At 49.2% G+C, this 26,685-nt stretch overlaps 1 protein-coding gene across 2 annotated transcripts in view; it reads left to right on the top strand.

The window, feature by feature from the left end:
- Positions 1-21,775, top strand: part of NOC4L (nucleolar complex associated 4 homolog) — a 30,875-nt gene extending 9,100 nt beyond the window's left edge. Inside the window, exons 6-15 of one of the 2 annotated variants that reach the window (XM_082203335.1) lie at positions 8,420-8,519; positions 9,610-9,644; positions 11,214-11,264; positions 11,788-11,899; positions 14,184-14,244; positions 15,097-15,207; positions 16,300-16,463; positions 18,518-18,600; positions 20,632-20,745; positions 21,591-21,775. In XM_082203335.1, coding sequence (XP_082059461.1) covers positions 8,420-8,519; positions 9,610-9,644; positions 11,214-11,264; positions 11,788-11,899; positions 14,184-14,244; positions 15,097-15,207; positions 16,300-16,463; positions 18,518-18,600; positions 20,632-20,745; positions 21,591-21,707 — 948 coding nt within the window. In that variant the 3' untranslated portion in view covers positions 21,708-21,775. Of the gene's footprint in view, positions 1-8,419; positions 8,520-9,609; positions 9,645-11,213; positions 11,265-11,787; positions 11,900-14,183; positions 14,245-15,096; positions 15,208-16,299; positions 16,475-17,097; positions 17,128-18,517; positions 18,601-20,631; positions 20,746-21,590 lie in introns of those variants that run through there. The other variant, XM_082203334.1, reaches the window with a different exon arrangement.
- The last annotated feature ends 4,910 nt before the right edge of the window (positions 21,776-26,685 follow it).

Genomic DNA, 26,685 nt, shown 5'->3' with positions numbered 1-26,685 from the left:
TTTTACATGTACAGACTATTATAATGATGAAAAAATTCAGCTTGGAGAAATGCAGTAGGAAAGCATGCTTCTAAAGCAGCAGTAGCATGAAATCATGGTATTAGTAGTCGTATTACTTTTACTATTATTATTACTACTACTATTTAGGGTTAATGGCTCCTAAACAGTTCACAAATTAAAAAAACCAATTGCAGATTGGCAACACCCCTTCACCAAAACACCAGATGATTCTCAGCACATGGTATCATGGAGGCAGGCTTTTTGCATCAAGAGAGGAAGATGTAGCCTTCTCTGAGTTGGGGAGAAATGTAACCGCTCATTAAAATAAATTGTGAGAAATGTTTTTGCCAGCTCTGTTAGAAATAAGGAGGGACATTTTGCTTGTTGCCGGGAAAAGATTCCCCATCCTGCTTTTTGGTGCTTGTGATCACTGCCCAAAGCAGGGAACTCGTGCAACACCCTCACCTTGAAATCGGATATTTTTATTTTTATTGATTTTCCATTTTTAACAATATTATAACATCATATTACCTTTTACAAATTTTAGCTCTGCTGATCTTTTGACTTCCCTCCGTTCCATCATTTGGTTTTTATAGAACACAACTTAAATCTGCACATTTATAACCGTCAAAATTCTACATTTATCTTAAATTATTTAAAACCTAAAGCACAAGTAGAAGGTTTATTCTTTTAAACGTTGCGAGCTTTATCGCTGTCCTGCTAGTGTCTTTATATGGTTACAATGATGGTCTGTGTATTGAACAAATTTACTCCACTCTCCCTGGAACGCTTCAGCTTTGCCAATTCCACATACAGTGGTAGCTCGGGTTAAGTACTTAATTCGTTCCAGAGGTCCGCACTTAACCTGAAACTGTTCTTAACCTGGAGCACCACTTTAGCGAATGGAGCCTCCTGCTGCTGCCACGCTGCCGGAACATGATTTCTGTACTCATCCTGAAGCAAAGTTCTTAACCTGAAGCACTATTTCTGGGTTAGCGGAGTCTGTAACCTGAAGCGTATGTGTCAGGGGTTCAGAAGCAGAGACGCAGAGAAGGGTGGAAACAGAGAGCGAGGGGGAGGAAGCCGAAGGGAGAATGAGTGATGATGACGACCCGAGATCTCCAAGCCTAAGCAGTGAGTCAGAGGACTCCCAAAAGGGAGCCCCAGTGAGCAGAGCAAGGGGGGGATCCGGGGGGACACCCCAGGAGGAAGGGAACAGAGGAGATTCAGAGAGCAGCAGCTGGAAGTCGGGACCCACGCTCATAACTGAGGGCGGCAGCAGCTGGAAGTCGGGACCCACGCTCAAGACTGAGAGCAGCAGGGAGGAAGGTAGCCAGGCATCGGGTTCCGGAGGCTGTCAGCAGGAGGGAGGGCACGAGTCAGGGGTGGTCACGCCCTCCTCAGAGAGCGAGGCAACGGTTAAGAGGAAAGTAGAGAGTTGGGCGCGCGCGCCAAGTTCAAATGCAGCGGAAGCTGGAGCAGTAAGCAGCCCGGAGAGTGAGCCAGGTCCTAAAGCCCGCCGCAAGGAGGCAGAAGGATCAGGGGGGTCAGCGTCAGAGGAGAGTAGAAGGGAGGAGGCCCAGGGGGGCAGAAGGACCCAGAGACGTAGGGAGAGGCGAAGGAGGTGGAGCAAGGCTAGGGTATTAAGCTGGTGTGCAAGAGGCGGGGACTCAGACGGGTCTTCGCCGACCTAGAGCAGAAGGTGTAGAGCTGCACGCTGCAGTTCGGAAATGAAACCTGTAACTCAATAAAGACTCTTTTAAAGTGGACGCTGTGTGGCGTGGTCCTATGTGAGCTGGGACCTGGTAGCAGCTCTGACAGTAAGACCCGTCTCATCAAAGCTTCAGAAACCTGAAACCTCGCAGCGGGAGCAGAAGCCGCTAGGGGAGGAAGAGGGGTGTCTGTAAGCGAGCTCACAAAGGTTAGCAAGATGACGGAAGAACAGAGGATCTCCGCGCTGCAAGAGGCAGTGACCCAGTTGTCCTCAGAGGTATTGGCTTCCAAGAAACGGGAGGAGGAGACTACAGCCGCCTACAGAGACCTACACGCCAGGTTTGAAATGCTTGTTAAGCAAGGGCAACCGGGACCCAGACCGGAGGGCGTGGGATTGGCACGGAGAGCAGGAGGGCTTGTGGCTCACTTCGATGGGACTTTGCAACAGTACCCTAATTTTAGAGCAGACGTAATGTGCGCACTGCAACTGCTGGCAAAAGACTTTAGAGATGAGGAAGAGAAGGTGGGGTTCATATTGTCCCATTTGCATGGGGATGCCAAAGCCTGGCTGCGCAATTTGTGGAGGGATAAAGATCCGGCGCTTCAGAATGCAGATGCCTTTATCAAAGCGATGGATGCGTGTTTTTTGTCTACTATTGATGTGGATCTTGCCAGACGGGAGATTCATGGACTAAAACAAGGGAGGGCGAGCGTCCGGCAGTATCACGCCCGATTTTTTGCGCTGGTCAGTGCTTTAGAATGGGATCGGGATTCGCCCCCTGTCAGAGACCTCTTCTGGGAGGGTCTAAGTTCTGCGGTTAAGGATGAAATTGCAAGGGGGGAGAGACCCCGAAGCACGCAGGAGGTGGTCCAAAGGGCGCTGACTGTGGGGGTGAGGCTGGAAGAACGTCCATGGTGCAGAGATGAAGGACGTGGAGGGCGCGAAGCAGCGAGAAGTTTCTCTTTCGTTCCGAGGGAAGCAGCGCGTGCGCAATCCACACCTCCGCCAGGAGGGGGAGGGGAACCGATGGAGGTTGGAGGTGCAAGGGCTCAGTCAGCAGCCAGAGCCCTAGCACCGGCAGCAGTGAAAGCGAAGCCTCCTAGAGGGAACAGGAAGTGTTACATCTGCGAGGATCCAGGCCATTTGGCGAAGGAGTGTCCCCGGAGGCTCCACAAGCACACTGCAGCCTCAGCAATGGTGACTGCAGCAACGCAGCAAGGAGAACCACAGCAGGGAAACGACGATGTCTGGCTGGAGACGGAGGCACTGGGGCCCAGCCAGACGCATCTGTGAAGCAGTCCCCAGCAATCTTGCAACCCACGGATCCCCTCCCACCCAAACCAGTAGTGCAGCTCACAGCATCTCTCCAGCTACCCGACGGCGTCACTATCGAAGTGCCGCTTTCTGTGGATTCTGGAAGCAACGCAGACTTTATAGCGCAGAGCTTTGTGGAGCAGCACGCTATACAGCTATTGCCTGCCACTCTGCCCCTGCAAGTCGTCACAGTGGATGGCAGAGAGTTGCTAGGGGGGCAGGTGGTGAAGCAGACGCCACCGATGGTGATGCGCCTTGGCAACCACAGGGAAGTCATCAGTTTTAATGTCACCCAACTGTCGGACACGCCCATTGTGTTGGGCATGAGTTGGCTGGACAGGCACAGTCCGACACTGGCTTGGTACCAGAGACAACTGATCTTCGGCTCCTCTTATTGCGCAGAACACTGCATCCTGCCCCGACGGGAGGGAGAGGAGGAGGAATCACAACTGCAGTTGGGAACGTTGCAAGCGGTCCCCCACAAATACGCGAGCTTTTTGGAGGTCTTCTGCGAGAAGGAGGCGGACAAGCTACCCCCTCACCGGCCATATGACTGCAGGATTGACCTCCTACCGGGGGCGACGCTGCCGAAGGGGCGGCTATACTCCATGTCTGAAGATGAAATGCAGGAACTCAAACAGTTCATCGAGCATAATCTGGAGCGTGGCTTCATCAGAGAGTCCAAGGCAGTGGGGGGCAGTCCCGTTTTTTTCGTGAAAAAGAAAGACACGCCCCAAAAAAGACTAGTTGTGGACTACCGCCTTTTGAACCAGATGACCAAACCGTCTGATTACCCCATGCCCAGGATTGACGACCTCCTCGCGACGGTGCGCAAGGGACGCGTGTTCACCAAGTTGGACCTGCGAGGGGCGTACAATCTCATCCGCATGCGGGAGGGCGATGAGTGGAAGACGGCCATGTTCACACCGCTGGGCACCTACGAATACAGAGTTATGCCCTTTGGATTACAAAATGGCTCTCACTGTTTTCAAGCTTTTATGCATCACGTGTTGGAGGGACTCCTCTACAAGACATGCGTCTGCTTCCTGGATGACATCCTGATTTTCTCTGACTCGCAGCAAGCTCACGACCGAGACGTGAGGGAGGTGCTCAGCAGGTTGCAACAACATAGACTGTACGCCAAGCTGGAGAAGTGCCAGTTCGACACGACGGAGGTGGATTTCCTGGGATACAAGTTGTCGGACAAGGGGATAGCCATGGACAGCACCAAGGTTCGTGCGGTATTGGATTGGAAAAGCCCGCGCAACCGGAAGGAGGTCCAGCGGTTTGTCGGCTTCGCCAACTTCTATCGCAAGTTTATCAAGGGGTTCGCGATGCAGACGGCAGCAATTACGGACACGCTCAGCTCCAAAAAAAAGAAATTCATCTGGACGGAGCAGGCGGAACAGTCCTTTCAAGCGCTCAAGCATCTCTTCGCATCGGAGAAGCAACTGCTGCATATCGACCCCAGTAAGCCGTTGAGGGTAGAGACAGACGCGTCAGACAGAGCCGTGGGAGCTGTCCTGCTGCAGCGAGACCCGCAGGGGGTGTGGCGGCCGGGAGCGTTCTACTCCAGAAAGCTCAGCAAGTCGGAGCAGAACTACACCATCTGGGACAGGGAGTTGCTGGCCATTCATGCAGCTTTCAAGGCGTGGAGGCACTTCCTAATCGGCGCCAAGCACACGGTGCAGGTCTGCACGGACCACAAGAATCTGGAGCACTGGCGCACGGCTCAGTTCCTGAACCAGAGGCAGATACGTTGGGCGGAGTTCTTTGCTGACTTCAATTTCCGAATAGAGTACGTCCCAGGCGACACCAACATCATGGCGGATGCACTGTCCCGAAAACCGCAATACCTAGAAGAGGTGACGCCAGCGGCGGCCATGCACATCTTCGCACCGACGGCGTGGGCGTGTGCCTCAGCTACAGTAGACCTGGATGCGGTGCGACGTGCATTGCGGGACGACTCATTCGCGCAAGACAAGATGGCGGAACTGCTCAGAGGCACGGCTACCACGGACGAGTTCCAGGTGCGGGACGGCTTGCTCCTACGCAAAGGGGCTGTCTATGTACCAGGAGACGACCTTCGCGCCAAGGTACTGCAACAGTTGCACGACGCACCCACGGCCGGTCACTTTGGCACAGAGAAAACGATGGAATTAGTCGCGAGAGACTTCTGGTGGCCCAGGCTGAGAGGAGAGGTCGCGGACTACGTCGCGAGGTGCGACACCTGCCAGAGGGCCAAGCCGGTACACAGACCACCGGCGGGACTGTTAGAACCGCTGCAAACACCGTTTGAACCGTGGGAGAGGGTGGCCCTGGACTTTGTGACGGATTTACCCAGCTCGAGAGGCAAGACAGCTGTGCTAGTGGTGGTGGACTTGTTCACCAAGATGGCACATTTCATTCCGTGTGCGAAGGTGGCCACGGCGGAACAAACCGCCAAACTGTTCATAGATCACGTGTTCAAAGTGCATGGCCTGCCACGGTCTATCCTGTCCGACCGCGGACGCCAGTTCATCTCGTCTTTCTGGCAGAAGCTGATGGGTTTTCTAAATGTCAAGGTCAATCTGGCATCAGCAAGACACCCGCAGACCAACGGGCAAGCAGAGAGGGTCAATGCCATCATGCAGCAGTACCTGAGATGCTATGCCAATCAACAGCCTGCGACGTGGGTGGATTACCTGCCGCTAGCCGAGTTCGCTTACAACAACACGAAGCACGTGTCCACAGGAGTGACGCCGTTCTTTGCCAACAATGGGAGGAATCCCAGAACCTTCCCGGGACTGGAGAGAGTGGGGGAAGGAGAACCACAGACGGCGGACGCGTTCGCGTCAGAGCTGCAGGCGGTCCACGATCAACTCAGACGGCAGCTGGAGCTAGCTAAGCACGCCTACAAGGTGCAAGCTGACAAGCACAGGCGGGTTGGCGAAGTGATCCAAGTGGGAGACTGGGTCTGGTTGGCAGCCCACGCAGTGCCGACCAGGTCGCTTGCCAAGAAGAAGTTGGGGCACAAGCAGATCGGTCCGTACCAAGTCGAAGCGCAGATCAACCCGGTAGCCTTCCGACTGGCGCTGCCGGAGGGTTCCAGAATGCATCCGGTGTTCCACAGGTCGGTGCTCACTCCCTACAAAGCACCTCACAGGTTCCAGGAGCCAGGGACGGCGCCAAGTCCGCTCCGGGAACGGACGGAGACGCGGGAGGTGAAGCACCAGGACCACATCAACGAGGTCACGGAGATTTTGGACTCCAGATGGGGGGAAGAGGGAGTCGAATACCTCTTAGCCAGAGAGGGCACCCGGGCCAGCGCCAATAGCTGGGTACCAGACTACGCTTTGGAGGAACCCCTGCTCAAGGACGAGTTTCATGCCCTCTTCCCACACAAACCCATGCCAGCGAGCTTCTTCGACGACTGGTTGTTCACACCCACACTTTCTTCCAGCACGTTCCATGGATTCGACTCAGAAGGGGAACCCGCACGGAGCACCCGTTCCCCAGAAGGTTCACCGGCAGGTTCGGCATCAGGCAACTCGTATTGGTGGGACGATCGACCAGAGGAGCGATGGCGCAGGAAGTGGCTGGAGATGCCAGGTCGAGCGACCGACGCAGAGACTGACATGGACGTGTTCGGGGAGGACCTCGGGTTCGAGCACGGCGGTACAGAGATGGAAGAGCAACAAGTCAACGTCGACGACCGCGAGGGGGAAGACTCGGAGGTCTTCAGTTGGCGGCCACCCACGGGGAGCGACCTGTATCCAGCATTCCCTCCCATGATGATGGAGCGCCCAGCACCCACACCTGACAGCGGGGAGGGGGGAAGGGGGGGCTTCGAGGGGGGGATGGATGTCAGGGGTTCAGAAGCAGAGACGCAGAGAAGGGTGGAAACAGAGAGCGAGGGGGAGGAAGCCGAAGGGAGAATGAGTGATGATGACGACCCGAGATCTCCAAGCCTAAGCAGTGAGTCAGAGGACTCCCAAAAGGGAGCCCCAGTGAGCAGAGCAAGGGGGGGATCCGGGGGGACACCCCAGGAGGAAGGGAACAGAGGAGATTCAGAGAGCAGCAGCTGGAAGTCGGGACCCACGCTCATAACTGAGGGCGGCAGCAGCTGGAAGTCGGGACCCACGCTCAAGACTGAGAGCAGCAGGGAGGAAGGTAGCCAGGCATCGGGTTCCGGAGGCTGTCAGCAGGAGGGAGGGCACGAGTCAGGGGTGGTCACGCCCTCCTCAGAGAGCGAGGCAACGGTTAAGAGGAAAGTAGAGAGTTGGGCGCGCGCGCCAAGTTCAAATGCAGCGGAAGCTGGAGCAGTAAGCAGCCCGGAGAGTGAGCCAGGTCCTAAAGCCCGCCGCAAGGAGGCAGAAGGATCAGGGGGGTCAGCGTCAGAGGAGAGTAGAAGGGAGGAGGCCCAGGGGGGCAGAAGGACCCAGAGACGTAGGGAGAGGCGAAGGAGGTGGAGCAAGGCTAGGGTATTAAGCTGGTGTGCAAGAGGCGGGGACTCAGACGGGTCTTCGCCGACCTAGAGCAGAAGGTGTAGAGCTGCACGCTGCAGTTCGGAAATGAAACCTGTAACTCAATAAAGACTCTTTTAAAGTGGACGCTGTGTGGCGTGGTCCTATGTGAGCTGGGACCTGGTAGCAGCTCTGACAGTATGTAACCTGAAGCGTATGTAACCCGAGGTACCACTGTAGTCCATCATTTTTGTCTGCCATTTGTCTATCGTCGGTAATTCTTGCTGCTTCCACTTCTGGGCTAATAAAATTCTAGCTGCTGTAGTAGCATACATAAACAATTTTTGGTCAATTTTTAATATTTCCACTCCTTTCATCCCCAAGAAGAATGTTTCCGGTTTTGGGGGGAAAGTATATCTAAACTTTTTTTTTTTTTTAACTCATTGTAAATATTTCCCCAAAATACTTTAACTTTATCACAATTCCACCACATACGATAAAAATCACCCTCTTTAACGTTACATTTCCAACAATTCTTACTACTCATTTTATGCATTTTAGCTGATTTAGTTGGTGTTGAATACCATCTATGCATCATTTTCATTATACTTTCTTTCAATGCCATGCATGCAGTGAATTTAATTCTGTAATTCCATAACTTTGACCAGGCTTTGAATTGAATATTATGGCCAATTTCTTTTGCCCACTTAATCATCACCTCTTTAACCTCTTCATCTTTTGTATGCCATTCTAAGTCATACATTTTTGATAAGATTTTTATTTTTCCTCCCCACAATTCGGTTTCTAGCTTAGATCTAAAAGTTTCAAGGCCATTCTTCCTATTATCCTTTCTAAATACATCATTTATTAAATGATACTGCATTCATGTTTGGTTCTTTGTGTGTCTTCCACGATACAACGATGTGGGGTTTTTCTTCTTCTGCAGGTGCCACTTCCAGTGTACCAGAAAAACGCCTTTGCCCTCATTTCATCTATTTCCATGCCGAGCGAGGAGAGCGAGATACAGAACTTCCTAGTGAGAAACAGTGAGTGAAATGTGGCAGCTGCTCGTTCGGACATATTTGTGTTAGGACTGGGGCGCTTTGACCCACGCAGCCCCCCTAAAGTGCTCAGCCCAGTTAGGCAGCCCAAGGGCCACATTCACTTGAGAGCAGCTTTCTAGGGGCCTCAGGCTAGGGATGGGCAGGGTCAGAGGCAAAAGTGCTCAGAGCCCCTCATGCAGCAGGCTGCATCCCATCCTCACAAATGTCGAGAGTTTTCTACCTGTACAGATGCTTGTCCAAGCTCCCTGGCCTAGGAAGCACCAGACATTTGAAACAGCATCACGCCACTTTCAACGGGCATGGCTTCCCCCTGAGCATCCTGGGGGCGGGGCTGTTGTTTGCTAATGGTATTAAGAGTTGTTTGGGGGCAGCCTCACAGAGCTAAAATTCCCAGACTTATTATTGCTTATTATTGAGATTTGTATAATGCCCTTCATCCATAAATCCCAGCATAAAGGTACTAGATCAAAATGCAAAATGCACGATAAAAACAAGAATGAAACAAAACAATAAAGCAGTAAATCAGTAGTACAAACTGTAGGTAATGCAAATCACTGTCCCGTGATTTCATATATGAGTTTGTACTACTGATGAAGCCCAATATAGTGAAATAAGGCTAATATTCCGGAAATCCTTGTCTTAGACTCTGTGAAAGGATTCTGTGGAACTGTAACAACCCTTCATGTGGATTATTGGACTCTATGAACAGACAGGTGGAACAGACACTTTCATATATATGGACCTTATGCATAAACTGATTAGAGTATGAACTGATCCACTGGGTCTTCTACATTTTTTGTTGAACTTCATGAGCTACTTCTGTTGAAATCTACATTGCAATACAATGAATAGGATATATTATTTTTTTCAAACGTACAGCCAGTTACATCTTGTGTGTTTATTGAATATGTTTCACATAAACAGAGGTTTGTTGTTGTTTTGGGGTCTGGACTTTCTGCAGGCTGAATATGGGCTCCACTGCAGAGGTGTGGCTCCTGCCTCGCAGACTTGGTCGCACTTTGTGCTTTTGTGTACCTGACTGTTTCCTTCTTTTCCTCTCCCCCTGCAACAGCTAACCAGGAAGAATGGAAAGTCTCAAAGCTGAAGGTAGGTATTTTGGGCAGCTGAATGGAATTCTGTTTCTGCTCTTGTCTTACACATCCTGTTTTGTTTACAACAGGATGGGGAGGGTCGTCCTGGGTGGGCGGCCGACCTCTGGGGGGCATTGCAATTTGCATCAGCCCCAACTAGCAGGTCCCACGATTGGGTGTGGGGTTGAGGGCACCAGGTTGGCTAACTGGGTTCAGGGTTGCTCTCTGATGCAACTGTTTTGCACCTGTGCAGGTGGCTGTCTGAGTGTTTCTGTCATGAATTCTACTGATATTGACCCACAGCGGATTCCAACATGTAGTTAGCAAAGTTAAAACCTAAACATGTTGCAGGGTTCCCAAAAAATGGACCAGAGGCAATTAATATTTCATCTAGCAGAGCTTTACTGCTATTGAAGGCAAATGAGTGCAATGGTCACAAATCCAATTCATTCAGGATTGGCACTGCCCATAAGAAATCCAGTTGCGGCAGACCTAACTTAAACTTACAATAACTTATACAGTGGTACCTCAGGTTACAAACACCTTAGGTTACAAACACTTCAGGTTACAGACTCAGCTAACCCGGAAGTAGTACCTCGGGTTAAGACCTTTACCTCAGGATGAGAACTGAAATTGTGCGGCGGCGGCAGTGGGAGGCCCCATTAGCTGAAGTGGTACCTCAGGTTAAGAATGGCTTTAGGTTAAGAACGGATCTCCAGAACGAATTAAGTTTGTAACCAGAGGTACCACTGTAAGAAGACTAAAACCTTAACTCTCAGCATACTATATACAGAACACCACACCAGAAGGAAAGAGAGATAGAAAGTGAAGCCCAGGTTCCTTCTGACCTTATCATTCATCAGTCAGACAGAAAGAGATAACAAGCCCGGGTTAAGCAAGCCGTTCTCAGCTTCTCTGAAAGAATAACCCAAACATCATGAACCTTTTGCTTGGTTCCAGTTTGTATCACACAGAGAAGCTTCCAGAACCCTCTTGAATTAATTAGAATAGGAAAGATCTCCACACATCAGATCGATACTTTCTGTACCAAGAAATGCAAACTGATAGTTTCTTCCCGGAAGTGACGAGGGAGCAGGGATGGTGGCCGTCATAGGCTCCTTTTTGTGGTCTTTCATCAGTAGCCACCGACTGAGGTCCAGGCTAGCTATTCTCAAACTCTCTTCCTTCAGAGGGAATGCTCTGCATATATTCCTATCCCAGCCAACCCCAGAGCATCAGCTGTAGAACCCCCTGTTGCAAAGCAATCTGCAGAATGTTCTAGGGTCTTCTGGAATGTTCCAGAATCCATTCTGGAACGCTCCTCCCGTGGTTGGAGGTTGCTGGGGAAGAAAATGTGCTTGATCTTATAAATCCTCTGAGGAAATCTGAACCCGCAGAGAAGCTTTCAAAGAATTCCCTGGTTTTCTCCTGGGACGGGAGTGTGAAGGCCGTAGTGGCCGATCCACGAAGCCCCTTTGGGTGTGATAATGTTTTCCAACATGAGCCCACTAAAGCCGAATGAACGCAAGATGGTTCCTGCGGAGAGCTGCTTCCTCCATGTTCTTTCTGCCCTTTCTCTTTCCAGGAGCACAGACGAGCGTTTGAGAGGATGTGGCTCGTATTTCTCAAGTACAAGGTGAGTGGCTAGTGCTGTTGAAGGTTTTCGTAGAATTGTAGAGTTAGAAGGGACCCCATGGGTCATCTAGCCCAACCCCCTGCACTGCAGGAATCTCAATTAAAGCATCCATGGTTTTTGCTTTAATGTCAACAACTGCACTCTTTCATTACAGTAGGTTTTTTAATGATTTCTTTCAAGCGGTTTTACCCCAAAGAGGGCTCCCAGAGTGGTTTGCAGTGACCAAATATCGCACCGGCCCCTCAGACTAAAAGGGGACAGTGCAAAAGGGGGGAAAGGGGGATTTGGGAGGAAGGAAGGGAATGCAAAAGCTGGGCGCCAATTCTAAAGTTCTTCATAAAGATCATCTGGAATAAGAACGGTTCTGGGAGAGGAGGAGCCGGAAGTTGTTGTTGGTGTGGCCCTGCTCTGCTTTCTTTCCTTTCTTCTTCTATAGCCTGATGGATCGTCATCCATGGTGGATGATGCTGGAAGGAAAACCTGCTTGACTGTGACCGTCTGACTATCCTTCCTCTCTCCCCAGCTACCTGGCAGCCTCTACAAAAAAGTGCTGGTAATACTTCACGACTCGATCCTCCCTCATATGAACGAGCCGACCCTCATGATAGATTTCCTGACGGTCGCCTACGATGTAGGTATGTCGAGAGGTCACGTTCTCCAGCTGTTGGAGAGTGGTGATGCTGGACTGGCAAGTCAGCTGTGGGCCATATGAGCTTTGGGGTGAACCTGAGTGGCCAACCTGGGGGAACAGGGGCTGCGAGAGGCCTGAGGAATCTGGGTCTGGCTTGGCTCTGGCAAATGCCATATTTTTTGCTCCATAAGACGCATCTGACCATAAGGCGCACCTAGTTTTTAGAGGAGGAAAACAAGAAAAAAATATTCTGAAGGAAACAGTGGATGTATGATTTTTGGGGTTCATGCTGTGGCCACAGACATGTGATTTGACGGTGAGTTTGGGGTAGCCCAATGCAAAAATCCTGAGAATCCATGTGGATCCATGCTTTTTAACCACATTTTTGCGCCATTGCAGCCCCACAAAACAGTGGATGCGAGTTTTTTTTGGTGCAGGCTGTAGCCATGGACATGCTATGTGATCTGATGGTGAATTTGGGGTGACCCAGTGCAAAACTCCTGAGGATCCATGTGCTTTTTCCTCCCCCCTTCCAGGCAGCCTCCTTTATCGCTGGCGTCCCTTATCTCCCTCCTGATCGCTTGCAGATCAGTTGCTCAGCTGCTTTTTTTCAACACCCCCTTTCCTCTTCCAAAAAAAAAAGCACGATCTGCTTTTCGCCCCTGGGCAATTGGGCTCCAGGGACCACGCATTCACTCCGTAAGACGCACAAACATTTCCCCTTACTTTTTAGGAGGAAAAAAGTGTGTCTTATGGAGCAAAAAATACGGTAATCAGTCTGGCCTACAGTGTTTTTTGCCTCTCTGCCAGCATGGAACTCGATGATGGTCTGTGTGGGCCTCTTGGTAGTCACCCTTCCATGCTGGGCTGCTGCAATGCGCTTGATGTAGGGCTGCCCCTGGAGACTGTCTCAAAGCTGCGGTGAACACAGGATTCGGCTGCTAAGTTGAGGGGGGGGAGGGCAAGAATAAAAACGGAATTAATAATACAAAATATATAATGATCATAATTAGCTTTGGCAAGGCAGCTGCATCATGTGCCTTCATCCTTTGACAACTTGGTAAAACATTCTGACTGCATGTCTTGTGACTCCCACACTACTGGCTGAACTAGGATTTCTGATCAAATATATTCTGTTGACTTATGTATACAGTTTTTCAGCATTTTAGAAATTTGTTTCTAATATAATGGGACGCGGGTGGCGCTGTGGGTTAAACCACAGAGCCTAGGACTTGCTGATCAGAAGGTCGGCGGTTCAAATCCCCACAACAGGGTGAGCTCCCATTGCTCTGTCCCTGCTCCTGCCAACCTAGTAGTTCGAAACCACATCAAAGTGCAAGTAGATAAATAGGTACCACTCCGGCGGGAAGGTAAATGGCGTTTTTGTGCGCTACTCTGGTTCGCCAGAATCGGCTTAGTCATGCTGGCCACATGACCCGGAAGCTGTATGCTGGCTCCATCGGCCAATAAAGCGAGATGAGCGCCGCAACCCCAGAGTTGGACACGACTGGACCTAATGGACAGGGGTCCCTTTACCTTTATCTTTAATATAATAATCTATTGTAATAATTTATTATTTATACCTCTCCCCATCTGGCTGGGCCTCCCCAGCCACTCTGGGCGGCTCCCCACAGAATATTAAAAACATGATCAAACATTAAAAGCTTCCCTAAACAGGGCTGCCTTCTAAAAGTCAGATAGTTGTTTATTTCCTTGACATCTGATGGGAGGGTGTTCCACCACTACCGAGAAGGCCCTCTGCCTGGTTCCCTGTAACCTCGCTTCTCGCAATGAGGGAACCGCCAAAAGGCCCTTGGAGCTGGACCTCAGTGTCTGGGCTGAACGATGGAGTTGGAGACGCTCCTTCAGGTTTAAATAATAGCATTCAGTCCACACGCATGTGTAGTTCTGCTTACGAGTTAAGAGCCTGGTTCCTACCCATTTGTTGCTTCCCCAATAACATTTTCCCTAGGCTTTCCCTGATGCATAAGACTGAACCCTATTATTACAGAAATTCTGCTTTTATAATATATATACTGTTTTCAGTTGTTGTTTTTCTGGTGGAAGGTGGTGGACTGGACGCTTTTTAAACAGGTTGCATGGCCATCTGTCAAGTATTCTTTAGCACTGCAGGGGGTTGGACTAGATGACCCTCGGGTCCTCTTCAAGCTCTACAATTCTGCGGTGTGGTTATGGTTTTTTTAAAAATTGGTGTATTGCTTAGAAAAAAATTAAGCCGTTTAGAATTGCTTTTATTTTAAGTAAACGAATGAATGCTTCTCTCACAGGTGGAGCAATCAGCCTCCTTGCCTTGAACGGGTTGTTTGTCCTGATTCTGCAGCATAACCTGTAAGTTTCCCCGGCTCCCTGGGATGTGAGCCACTCTTGGGATAATCATGCATTGAAGCCCTTTCATATGCTGAATGGGCGGTGTTTGGCGAGTGAACCTTGGTTAAAGATCTTGGTTGTTGCCATCTCTCACAGAGATAGGGAGGCCAGCTCAAGATGCTAAATGTACGGGGACGTTGTACAGGGAATGTGCAGGCCCCTCGCTCTGTATCTGCGTCAACCCCACGCGAAACTCGCCTTTTGCAAGCCGAGTTGCGCCCAAACATCTATCGTCAACCGTATTATAGAAGCATCATAAGTAAAACACAGAACACCACACGACGCAGCGCAAAATAATCTTTAAGTGACTGGCTGGACAAGAGAGTTTGGGGCAGCTGGACAGGGGTGTCTGCATGAAAAAAGTCTTTAAAAGACTCCTGGAAAGCAAAAGCAAGAATTCCTACCAAATTCCACAGCACTTGGGAACAGTGAGGCTAAATCTCCAATTTCCGTAGCACAGGAGACAACTAACAACCCTTATCCAAAATATTTTTGGTGATCGAGCTAGGCTTTATAAGAGCTCAGGCGATCCTTAAAAGCTTTGTGTATTAACTCTAGAGCTTTGAACCTGGCTGGGTAGGCGTAGTTTATTTATTTTTTAAGAGATGACTTTGAGATTGGCTTTGAACCGAAGAGCCACTTCTGGTTGTTCTTGCTGGAGCTCCTGCATGTTGCGCTAAACCGTGGTTTGGTGTGAAGTGCAAACGCAGCGTCTGTGTTAAATGAGTTTTCACTATCTTTGGAGTCAGTAGTCACTCAGATGTGTAAGAGGGTTCAGCGAGGCAGCTTGCCTATCTGTTTTGGTCTCCATAGGGAATATCCGGATTTTTACAAGAAGCTGTACAGCCTTCTGGACCCATCCATCTTCCACGTGAAATACCGCGCCAGGTTTTTCCGTTTATTGGATTTATTCCTGTCTTCCTCGTAAGTACGCGCATGACCAAAATGCCACAAGGCCCTTTTGTCTCCTGCTTGCTTAGACTTTGATCAAGTAACATGAAGGCTCATTTCCCCCTTGGCTGTTTCCAAAGGCTGGCCTAGCCCTCCTAAAACCTTCTTCATTTTCTTTGGGAACAGAGAATACAGTGGTACCTCAGGTTACATACGCTTCAGGTTACATACGCTTCAGGTTACAGACTCTGCTAACCCAGAAATAGTACCTCGGGTGAATAACTTTGCTTCAGGATGAGAACAGAAATCGTGCTCTGGCGGTGCGGCAGCAGCTGGAGGCCCCATTAGCTAAAGTGGTGCTTCAGGTTAAGAACAGTTTCAGGTTAAGAACAGAGCTCCAGAACGAATTAAGTACTTAACCTGTAAATGAGACAGGTTTGAGGATCTCTTTTCAGTAGGTTTTAAATCCACAAAGAACCTCTGAAAATCCACCCACCTCCTCCATAAAACTAAACAACTTCCCCACTTCAATTACTTTGATTTTAGGTGCTGGAGTACTTTTGAAAGGCCTGCTTTTCTCTGCAGCATGCCTTAAACATAATTTGCAATAAGCAATTGGCAAGACAGGCGCTGAGATTCAGAAGCAGGGGAGAAAAATATATGGGGGAAGCTGTGTTCCGCATCATGTTTAAATTATGCAAATAAGCAGATTTGCATATTTTATTGCGTGAAATTTATACCCCGCTTAATTGTAACAAAAAAAACCCAAATCCCTTCAAAGTGGTTTACAATTTGAAGAGTTGCGTACCCAAGTACAGTCGTACCTTGGATTCTCGAATAGAATCCGTTCCGGAAGTCCGTTCGACTTCTGAAAACGTTTGAAAACAAAGCCTTGGAAGCCCCGTCAGACATTCAGGTCCCAAAGAACATTCGCAAACCGGAACACTCCTGGGTTTGCGGTGTTCAGGAGCCAAAACGTTCGAGTTGCAAGGCGTTCGACAACCAAGGTGTGACTGTACTGATATTCAGAGGCCTTTTCTTTGAGTGACCTTGAACTGGGCTTGTGTGATGGTGGGGAAGAAAGGAAGAGAGTTTTCACCACCCTCTCCTCTTCCCTTCCAATAGGCACTTGCCCGCATATCTGGTGGCTGCCTTCACAAAGCGACTCGCTCGCCTGGCACTCACAGCACCGCCTGACGGCTTACTGATTGTCATCCCCTTCATCTGCAACCTCTTGCGGAGGCATCCGGCGTGCAAGGTCCTCATCCACAGGCCCGATGGCCCTGCAGGTAAGAGGAAGGTGCAAAACAACAACAAACCTGTGGTTACATGAAACATATTCAATAAACACATAAGACGTAACTGGCTGTACATTTGAAAAAATAATATATACTATTCATTGTATTGAATTGTAGATTTCAACAGAAGTAGCTCATAAAGTTCAACAAAAAAAGTAGAAGACCCAGTGGATCAATTCATTCTCTAATCAGTTTATGCATAAGGTCCATATATGTGAAAGTGTCTATTCCACCTGTCTGTTCATAGAGTCCAACAATCCACACGAAAGGTTGCTGCAATTCCACAGAATCCTTTCACAGAGTAAGACAAGGAATTCCGGAATATTAGCCTTGTTTCGCTGTCTTGGGCTTCACCAGTAGTACAAACTCATATATGATATCACAGGACAGTGGTTCTTATAGCATAGTAGTAGCTGCTATGGACTCTATGGACAGGTGGAATAGGCACTTTCACATATATGGATCTTATGCATGAACTGATTAGAGAATGAACTGATCCACTGGGTCTTCTACTTTTTTCGTTGAATTTTTATGAGCTACTTCAGTTGAAATCTACAATACAATGAATAGTATATATTATTTTTTCAAACGTACAGACGGTTATTTCTTGTGCGGTAAGAGGAAGGTGGCACAACCTTGAACCATTTCTGGACAAAGGCAAAGGCAGCGCTGAGCATTTCTGTGAGTGGTTTTTAGTGGTTTTTTTTGCCTCTGTCCAAATTTGTGGGACATGCACATGCACATAGCTTGCATCAAAGGGGCGCCAACCTTTTGAACCCTATGGAACAGGGGTCAGCTTACCAGGCATGGGCCGGATCACTCTCGGAGATCCTCCGTGGAAATCACTTCTGCTCAGACGTGATTTCCGGCGTCTGGGCATGCGCAGAAGCGATTTCCAGAGCCACGGAAGAGTGTCCCCGTGCCATGCTGTGCTGGTTTAGCGCAGCGTGTGGGGGCTCACCAAGCAGGCAGTTTGGTTCGGGAGTGGCTTGTGGGCCGGTTAAACGTGGGCTACTTCCGGCCCATGTGCCTACTTCCTACGGAAGTAGGAAAGCTTGGAGGTTTTTTATTAGTACTGTTTATTTAATGTTACCGACAACAAAAAAAGTATTTCCAGTCTTAATGCTTCCATACCATGCATTCAGATACTCAACAGAAAACTGTCCCACCTTTCCTCAAAATCAGCATTCCTTTTTATTGTTTGAAGGAGTGAACTTATCCATTTCGGCCACTTCCAAATGTTTTATTAGCTGCCAGAGTATGTTGGCACTCCTGTTTTCTAGGTACCTTTCAAGGGAGAAGAAGACAACCCCTTTCACAACATCATAAATAAGGGAGGCTGTTTGGGTGGGGCCCTCAGAGGCTTTGACGGCATCGGGAAAGACCTCAAGAGAGCTCTGTTGTGCCTGAGGGGGCACCAGGCCCTCTGGCCTAGTTGAAATATATGCCAAATTGTCTGGGCAACCTTGTCATGCCAGCTGGTGACCATTGGGACTGGTAGGGTGGAAGGCAAGCAGCCCAACAACAGCAGAGAGAGCCAGAGTTGATGACACCTAAAGGCATAAAGGGACGCGGGTGGCGCTGTGGGTAAAACCTCAGCACCTAGGACTTGCCGATCATCAGGTTGGCAGTTCGAATCCCCGCAGCGGGGTGCGCTCCCGTTGCTCGGTCCCAGCGCCTGCCAACCTAGCAGTTCGAAAGCACCCCTGGGTGCAAGTAGATAAATAGGGACCGCTTACTAGCAGGAAGGCAAACGGCGTTTCCGTGTGCTGTGCTGGCTCGCCAGATGCAGCTTGTCACGCTGGCCACGTGACCTAGAAGTGTCTGCGGACAGCGCTGGCCCCCGGCCTCTTAAGTGAGATGGGCGCACAACCCTAGAGTTGGACACGACTGGCCCGTACGGGCAGGGGTACCTTTACCTTTACCTAAAGGCATAAAGCAGGGAGGCCAACAGCAGGTGGCGCTAGAGCCGGTTCTGAGGTGTATCCTCTTGGGACACGGGCCTCACATTTTTGCTGGTAATGGCGTTCTGTGTTTCCTTGTAGAGATGTCAGAAGATCCCTACTTGATGAGTGAAGAAGAGCCTTCGGAAAGCAGAGCGATGGAGAGCTCCCTTTGGGAGATACAGGTACGTTTCTGGGTATCTCAGCGGCTCCCTTGTGTGCTGGTGCCAGGTTCCAGTCAGGGAGCCTGGTCACACCCACTCCAAAAATGGCCCCAACCCTCCCCAGCGTCTCTCCTTGCTACTCCATTGACGGGCTGCTGTCTAAGTGATGCAGAAAGCGCTGGTGGGATTCAGCACTGTGTACCTCTTCAGCTTGGCCTGAATCTAGAAAGCCAGGTCACCGGGGAGAAAGGCTTTGCAGAGACTGCTCCCTGATGTGCTTGCGCTCTGCATGCAGGGAGCTCTTCGCATCGGGCAGCATTCGAAAGCATTCCTGCATTCCCTACTTTCAGAAGTGGAACGGTCCAGAATTTTGCCACTTCGTTTTGCCTAAAATGTAGAAAATGTCTAACGCTTGCCGAGGGAGACACAGGCAACTGCAAACAGGAGCAGGTAGCCCTTTTCTCTAACAAAAGGGCCGAGGAACATTTTTAACCCACCCACAGGGCTCCCGAGGCTGCGGATGTCTGCCCGAAGCGCGGGGCGCTCTGCTTCAGCACGCCCCGCGCTCCGGGCAACAGGCTGCTATCCGCAGCCTAGGGAGCCCTGCGGGAACCGCAAGCTTGCTGATAGCTTCCTGAAGCCTGGAGAGCGAGAGAGGTCAGTGCGCACCTACCCTTCTCGCTCTCCAAGCTTCAGCGAAAGCCTGCATTCACCCCATAGGACGCCCACAGATTTCCCCTTCATTTTTTGAGGGGAAAAGTGCATCCTATAGGGCGAAAAATACGGTAACAAGTAGTACGTAATTTTTTTAAAATCAAAAAACTCCAAAGCAAAACAACATTATAATTCTATATCTACTCATCTAGTACAAAGGTATACAAATGAAACTTTTATTCTAATACATATCCATTTATTTATAACCGACTATAATTTTTATAAATGTTTTCCAAATATAGTATTTGTCCATACACAGTCTATGTCTATAAGCTCTCCAATCGTATGTAGCAAGAGTTGTCATGTTTTCTATCCATTCATTAAAGGGAGCCATAGATTTATGTTTCTAGTAGTTCAATATCAGTCTTTTAGCTGAAGTGAGGGCATATAGAACCCTTTTATGTTAGCCAGTTGTCATATTCCGTGTAGTAGGTAGATAATTTAAAATAATAGTACCCTCTGGCAACGTTAACTTACCCCCCCCAAAGTAATATTTGTACAATCTAGTACTCTCTCCTAAAACTTCATAGGCATAGGACATTGAATAAACATATGTGTCAAAGAAGCATTATTACGTGTACAACCTGTTGTCATAGATAGTCCCTTTCTAGACAAAGCCACTGGGAATTTGTGGCAAAATTGAGGTTTGGACAAGGGAGCCTATCCCTACTTGCTGACAGGAATGTGTGTCAGAAGCAAGTTGGCAATAACTCACATGGTATTAGTGAAGTTAAGTCTTTTTTCAAAGAAACAAAACGGCCCAGGAGGCCAGGCCTAGTGGGCGCAGCAACCCTTCCCCTTCCTGCAGTTGTGAGGACTGCCTTCCCTCCACTCTCTTAAGTCTTCTCCTCCAGGTCCTTCCCAAGCAACCTGAGACTTCTCTACCTGGTCTGTCTTTCCTGCGCCTTCTTCATATCTCTTTGGGAACTGGGAGGAGGGGAAGACAGCCTAGTTTCCTCACCAGCCAGACTCATCTCTGGCTCTTGGTCCCCCTCCTCTCCAGCCTCCACTTCTGCCTCTGCTTCTGGACTGTTCCCTGCCACACCCTCATCCTGCTCACTAAAGCCTGTCGCCTCTCCAGCTTCTGACACGTCCTCCTCCCAGTCTGCTCCCTCTTCTCCCTCTGACGACTCATCATCGTCCCACCACCAACCCCATGGCTCTGGGTCTTCTTCCCTTGGGGTTCCCCAGCTGGTGCCTCCCACCACTCCTCTGTGTCCAACCAGTCCATGACACTTGCACACTTAGCTGCCGTATCTCGCCAGGGATTTGCCGGGGCCACTCTAGCAAGGCCTTGACTTAAGCTGACGGTGTGTTCTGATCTTCCTGGCCCCTCAGACCCTGCAGAGCCATTACCACCCAGAAGTGTCCAAGGCTGCTACCACAATCAACACGTCGCTGTCGGAGATGGAGGATGACTTAGCAGAACTCCTGGAGTTGACTGCCTATGAGGTAACTGATGCTCTTTGTGTGAATGCAGCAGTGTGTGTGTGTGTGAGAGTGAAATTCCAGACCCCCCCCCCTTTTAAAAACAAAGAAGCTGTGCATCTCCAGCGCTTTCGTTTGCAGAATCTCTAAAAACAGGGGAACAGCCTTTTTATTTGCTAACTTCAGGAGTGGGGAACTTTTCCCAGACTGAGGGCCCCCCCCCTGGCCAACATGCCTCTGGCCATATTCCAGTAGTGGGCGGGGCCAGAGGCAAAAGTGGGTGGGGCAATGGGATGCAAATGTCACCATTGCACAGTAAGCTAGTTTTTTCACATGCACAGATACACCTCTCTCTGTCTTATATCTAGGCAGGCAAAGAGTCAGTGTTCAATCTGCCCGGCTGGTGTTGTTTTCCCAGTCAAATTTGCCCCACCAGGGTGGACAGTGGGAGAAAATAGGGGTCCGCAGTACAGTGGTGCCCCGCAAGACGAATGCCTCGCAAGACGGAAAACTCGCTAGACGAAAGAGTTTTCCGTTTTGGAGGTGCTTCGCAAAACGAATTTCCTATGGGCTTGCTTCGCAAGACGACAATGTCTTGCGAGTTCCTGCTGGTTCCCCCCCCCTTTTTCTAAGCCGCTAAGCCGCTTATCAGCTGATCCAATCAGCAGATAAGACGCTAATAGCGCTAATCCGCTAATCCTTCAATGGGCTTGCTTCGCAAGACGAAAAAACCGCTAGACGAAGAGAATCACAGAACGGATTCTTTTCGTCTTGCGAGGCACCACTGTATTGGCAAACCAAATTGCAAAAGACTGATATTTTGTCTGCCTTTCTCTCTCTCTATCTGTCTCTCTCCCCACCGCTACCAGATCTTTGATAGGGACATAAAGAAAGAAGCCACAGATATCCCGCTGGAATTTCAACAAGCCCGAGGTCTGTTTGGCAAGAAGGATGATATTTTTGCTGAATATTTTACATTGGGATGATTAAAAAACAACAACAACTTGTAGTGTTGGAAATACTGTACAAATAAAGCTTTGCTTTTGTTATTTAAGAGGTTGCACATTGCTTGCTTTAAAAAAAAAAAAAAAATCAGCACACCTTTGCACCCAGAACAGACCATGTCTAAATATGTGGTTGAATCCCTGGGGTGACCAGTGGGGATGGGAAACAGATCATACCACTTCAGACTGTTTGGTGGGTGTGAGAGAATGATGATTTATTCAAAACTGTATCCAACATAATTCTCTGCCCACTGGTACAAGGGCTAAGTTTTAATGTTGTGCACCCTGCAATTGTGCTAGTGGAAACTCCCTGTGCAGCAGAGGGCACAATCTCTTGTGCAGTCAAAGTACCAGCCACTTGGTTTATGCATGCAACCCCAATCTCCGAGTGGTGAGAGACCCTGGGGTTATGGTGCTGCTTATCCTGGTCCTGAGTTCCTTTCGAAGGAAGGTCAGCAGAGACTGGAGCCTTCAAGATGCACGGTTTCATTTATGCATATATACAACCTGAGTAGGGACGTGGGTGGTGCTGTGGGCCTAGGACTTGCTGATCAGAAGGTCAGCGGTTCGAATCCCCGCGACGGAATGAGCTCCCGTTGCTCGGTCCCAGCTCCTGCCAACCTAGCAGTTCGAAAGCACATAAAAGTGCAAGTAGATAAATAGGTACCACTCTGGTGGGAAGGTAAACGCCGTTTCCGTGCGCTGCTCTGGTTCGCCAGAAGCAGTTCAGTCATGCTGGCCACATGACCCAGAAGCTGTACGCCGACTCCCTTGGCCAATAAAGCAAGATGAGCGCCGCAACCCCAGAGTCGTCCACGACTAGACCTAATGGTCAGGGGTCCCTTTACCTTTACAACCTGAGTGGGGTGTGTGGGGTGTTAGGGGAGGGTGGGGCTCAACCAGGTGATGGTGGCCGATGGGTCTCAAACCTTTGGAGAGTTAGGGACTTCCCCTCCATGTAAAGACAGGCTCCAGCGCATAGAGCAGACAGGATCAATAGTGCGTTCAGCTGTCCAGAAGGCGCTTTGTGCACATGCTCTAGAGCAGTGGTGGCCAAACTTGGCCCTCTAGCTGTTTTGGGACAATTCCCATCATCCCTGGCCACTGGTCCTGTTAGTTAGGGATGATGGGAGTTGTAGTCCCAAAACAGCTGGTGGGCCAAGTTTGGCCAGTACAGTGGTGCCTCGCAAGACGAAAAGAATCCGTTCTGTGATTCTCTTCGTCTAGCGGTTTTTTCGTCTTGCAAAGCAAGCCCATTGAAGGATTAGCGGATTAGCGCTATTAGCGGCTTTTAGCGGCTTACCTGCTGATCGGATCAGCTGATAAGCGGCTTAGCGGCTTGGGGAAAAGGGGGGGAGGGAAAAAAACCCGCAGGAACTCGCAAGACATTGTCGTCTTGCGAAGCAAGCCCATAGGAAATTCGTTTTGTGAAGCACCTCCAAAACGGAAAACTCTTTCGTCTAGCGAGTTTTCCGTCTTGCAAGGCATTCGTCTTGCGGGGCACCACTGTACTGCTCTAGAGAAGGTGGTCCATCTAATAAAAGGAAAACTCTCATCCTGTCTTAATCTGGCCCAGCTTGTCCACAACATTTGACGACCCCTGATGTAAAGCTTCAGGTACACTGATGGTGTATGTATATAATAATAATAATAATAATAATAATAATAATAATAATAATAATAATAATAATAATAATAATATATTATTTGTTTGTTTATTCAATTTATATCCCCCACTTCCAAAGGAGCTCAGAGCAGTAAACACGCCAAAAATAAAAACATTTTTTAAAGCATTCTAAAAAACTGGTTTTGAGGTTGCCAGGAATCTCTTTCAGCGATCAAATGTCTGAGTAAACAGGAATTTATTCAAATTCCTCCTGGACATTCCACAAATGAGGAGCCACAACTGAAAAGGCCCTGTCATGGGGCTAAGGCAATTGGCTGGCTGGTGTGAGAATCAAATGCTGGACTTGTGACACCTTTGGCCTGATTTTGCAGTGGCTTCTTACGTTCTTAGGTCGCAAGTCCAAGTAGGGCACTTAGGAATAGCCAAACCTTTCCGATTCATTTTCTCATTTTTTCCAGTCCAGTTCATCTCCTCCTTTTTCTCGTCCCGTGCTTCCTTCTGAAGTTCAGGGCAGCAAGCACATCGATAATAATAACACAAAGACAGTTTAAAACTTTATCCGGCCATCGACCAGTGTTGCTAGTGACAGTTATCTTTCAGCCATCAAATTCCTCCTGAAAGCTAATAATGAGGGAGATGGGTGCACCTCCCCAGGGAGGTGAACCACAAATGGGAGCCACCACTGGAAAGGTCCTGTCAGTGGGTCAATGTCAACCAGGCGGCCCCCAGCAGCAGCACCAACAACTAGGTCTCTCCTGCCGATCGCAGATGTCTCCAAGATTGTTAACATGGAAGAAGGCACACTTTTAGGTACTTGGGGCTTTCTAAAAAGGTAAAGGTAAAGGTACCCCGACGGTTAGGTCCAGTTGCGGACGACTCAGGGGTTGTGCACTCATCTCGCTCTACAGGCCGAGGGAGCTGGTGTTTGTCTGCAGACAGCTTCCGGGTCATGTGGCCAGCATGACTAAGCCACTTCTGGCGAACCAGAGCAGCGCACGGAAACACTGTTTACCTTCCCGCCGGAGCGGTACCTATTTATCTACTTGCACTTTGACGTGCTTTCGAACTGCTAGGTTGGCAGGAGCAGGGACCAAGCAACGGGAGCTCACCCCGTCGTGGGGATTCGAACTGCTGACCTTCCAATTGGCAAGCCCTAGGCTCTGTGGTTTAGACCACAGTGCCACCCGCGTCCCTTGGGGCTTTCTGTGCTAGTACTAACACCTTGAATTTGGCCCAGTAGCTCAGAAAATAGTTCAACCCATGTTGCTGTAAAGAGGGGTGATAAAACTATTACATGATTTGGGATTGTCAGTGTCCTGACCGCAGACAGAATGGGCTTTTCAAAACGCTCCTCACGATTTTGTGTTGCCGTTGATTTATGGGGACCGCAAAGCCACCTCTCTTTTCTTTCTGACTTGACGACTGTCTTGTCCTTGAAAGCAGGTGTGTTCTTTTCTGCTCAAAGAGCTGCTTATCTTTAAACTTCATGCAGGATTTCTGGGGGCTGGTGGGGTGGGGAAAAGGATGCTCTGCCCATTCTCCGCTGAGTTGGAAAGCTGGCTGTTTATAAATATTAAAAGTGTGAGGCTGTTCCTGGCGACGGCGTGAGCCTTATCGGCCTGCACACCCGCTCTCCCACGAGACTTTCCGGGGTCTCTGTAGGCTTGAAGATTATAGATGCTTTAATCAGTTTTGATATTAACTGCAAGGCGAGATGGAAGCGGCAATGCAGAGGGGAGCATAAATCATTCCAGCCGTGATTTGATTTTTATCAGTCTTTTAAAATAAATAAATAAAGTGTGATTACTGAAAGGAAGGCACCTCTGTGGAAACACAGGCCTTGCCTCCATCTCTCTGGGCAGCTCATAGGAACACAGGAAGCTGCTTAACACCTAGTGAAACCCTTGGCACATCTAGCTCAGATTGCCTGCACTGACTGGCAGCCCCTCTCCAGGATTTCAGACGGGCCTCTCCCAACCCAACCGGCAGATGCCAGGCATTGAATCTGGGAACTGTCTGCCTCGCCAGAGTGGTGCATGCTCTGGTTATCTCTCGCTTGGACTACTGCAATGTGCTCTACGTGGGGCTACCTTTGAAGGTGACCCGGAAACTACAACTAATCCAGAATGTGGCAGCATAACTGGTGACTGGGAGCGGCCGCTGAGACCACATAACACTGGTCTTGAAAGACCTACATTGGCCCCTAGTATGTTTCCAAGCACAATTCAAAGTGTTGGTGCTGGCCTTTAAAGCCCTAAATGGCCTCGGTCCAGTATACCTGAAGGAGTGTCTCCACCCCCATCATTCTACCTGGACACTGAGGTCCAGCTCTGAGGGCCTTCTGGCGGTTCCCTCACTGCGAGATGCCAAGTTACAGGGAACCAGGCAGAGGGCCTTCTCGGTAGTGGCGCCCTGTGGAATGCCCTCCCACCAGATGTCAAAGAGAAAGACATCTGAAGGCAGCCCTGTTTAGGGAATGTTTGATGTATTACAGTATTTTAATATTTTTTTTGGAAGCCGCCCAGAGTGGCTGGGGAAGCACAGCCAGATGGGCAGGTATAAATAATAAATTATTATTATTATATTATTATTATTCAGAGTATAAGGATTAACAAGAACCGATTCCATACCTTCCATACCTTTCTCTGATGAAAATAGGGATGGCCCATTCAACAACAACCACAACAACAATAGTCATAATAATAATTTTATTATTTATACCCTGGCCATCTGACTGGGTTGCCGCAGTCACTCTGGGCGGCTTCCAACATATATAAAAACATAATAAAACTTTAAACATTTAAAAAACTTCCCTATAAGGATGTTTTCTGAAGGTTGTATAGTTACTTAACTCCTTGGCTCATGGGTCACATAAATCTATATCCTCCCAACATCTGAAAATAGGGGCATCCCAAGGAAAAGTGGGACATTCCAGGATCAAATCAGAAACCAGGATGTCTTCTGAAAATCCGGAACTGTCCCTGGAAAACAGGGACACCTGGAGGCTCTGATCCGATTCACATGTAAAGCGAGAATGGAGAAAGGGAATGACGGGCAGAGCTGGAGATGAAAATAATCTGGTTTATCTAATTCAGACAGCAGGTGCCAGCGGTAGTCCTGCCCAAGGATACCATGTGGAGATGCCAGGTGTAAGCAGAATCCATCGCAGTGCATGAGGGCATTACTTGGTGGTGGGAGCTGAAACTTGCAGAGTGCTCAGCTCAGAATTCCTGTGCTGGTGGTGTTCACCAACATTATTCTGGATCTAGAGATGGACACTAGAGGTCAGTAACGGCTTTTGCAAAGAGCGAGGAGCACTAGCAAGCTGTGGTT

The sequence above is a fragment of the Podarcis vaucheri genome (assembly GCF_965113315.1).
Source record: "Podarcis vaucheri genome assembly, chromosome: 16".
Taxonomy (NCBI): Eukaryota; Metazoa; Chordata; class Lepidosauria; order Squamata; family Lacertidae; genus Podarcis; species Podarcis vaucheri.
The sequence above is the reverse complement of the archived record's forward strand: the minus strand, read 5'-3'. Positions and strand labels throughout refer to the sequence as shown.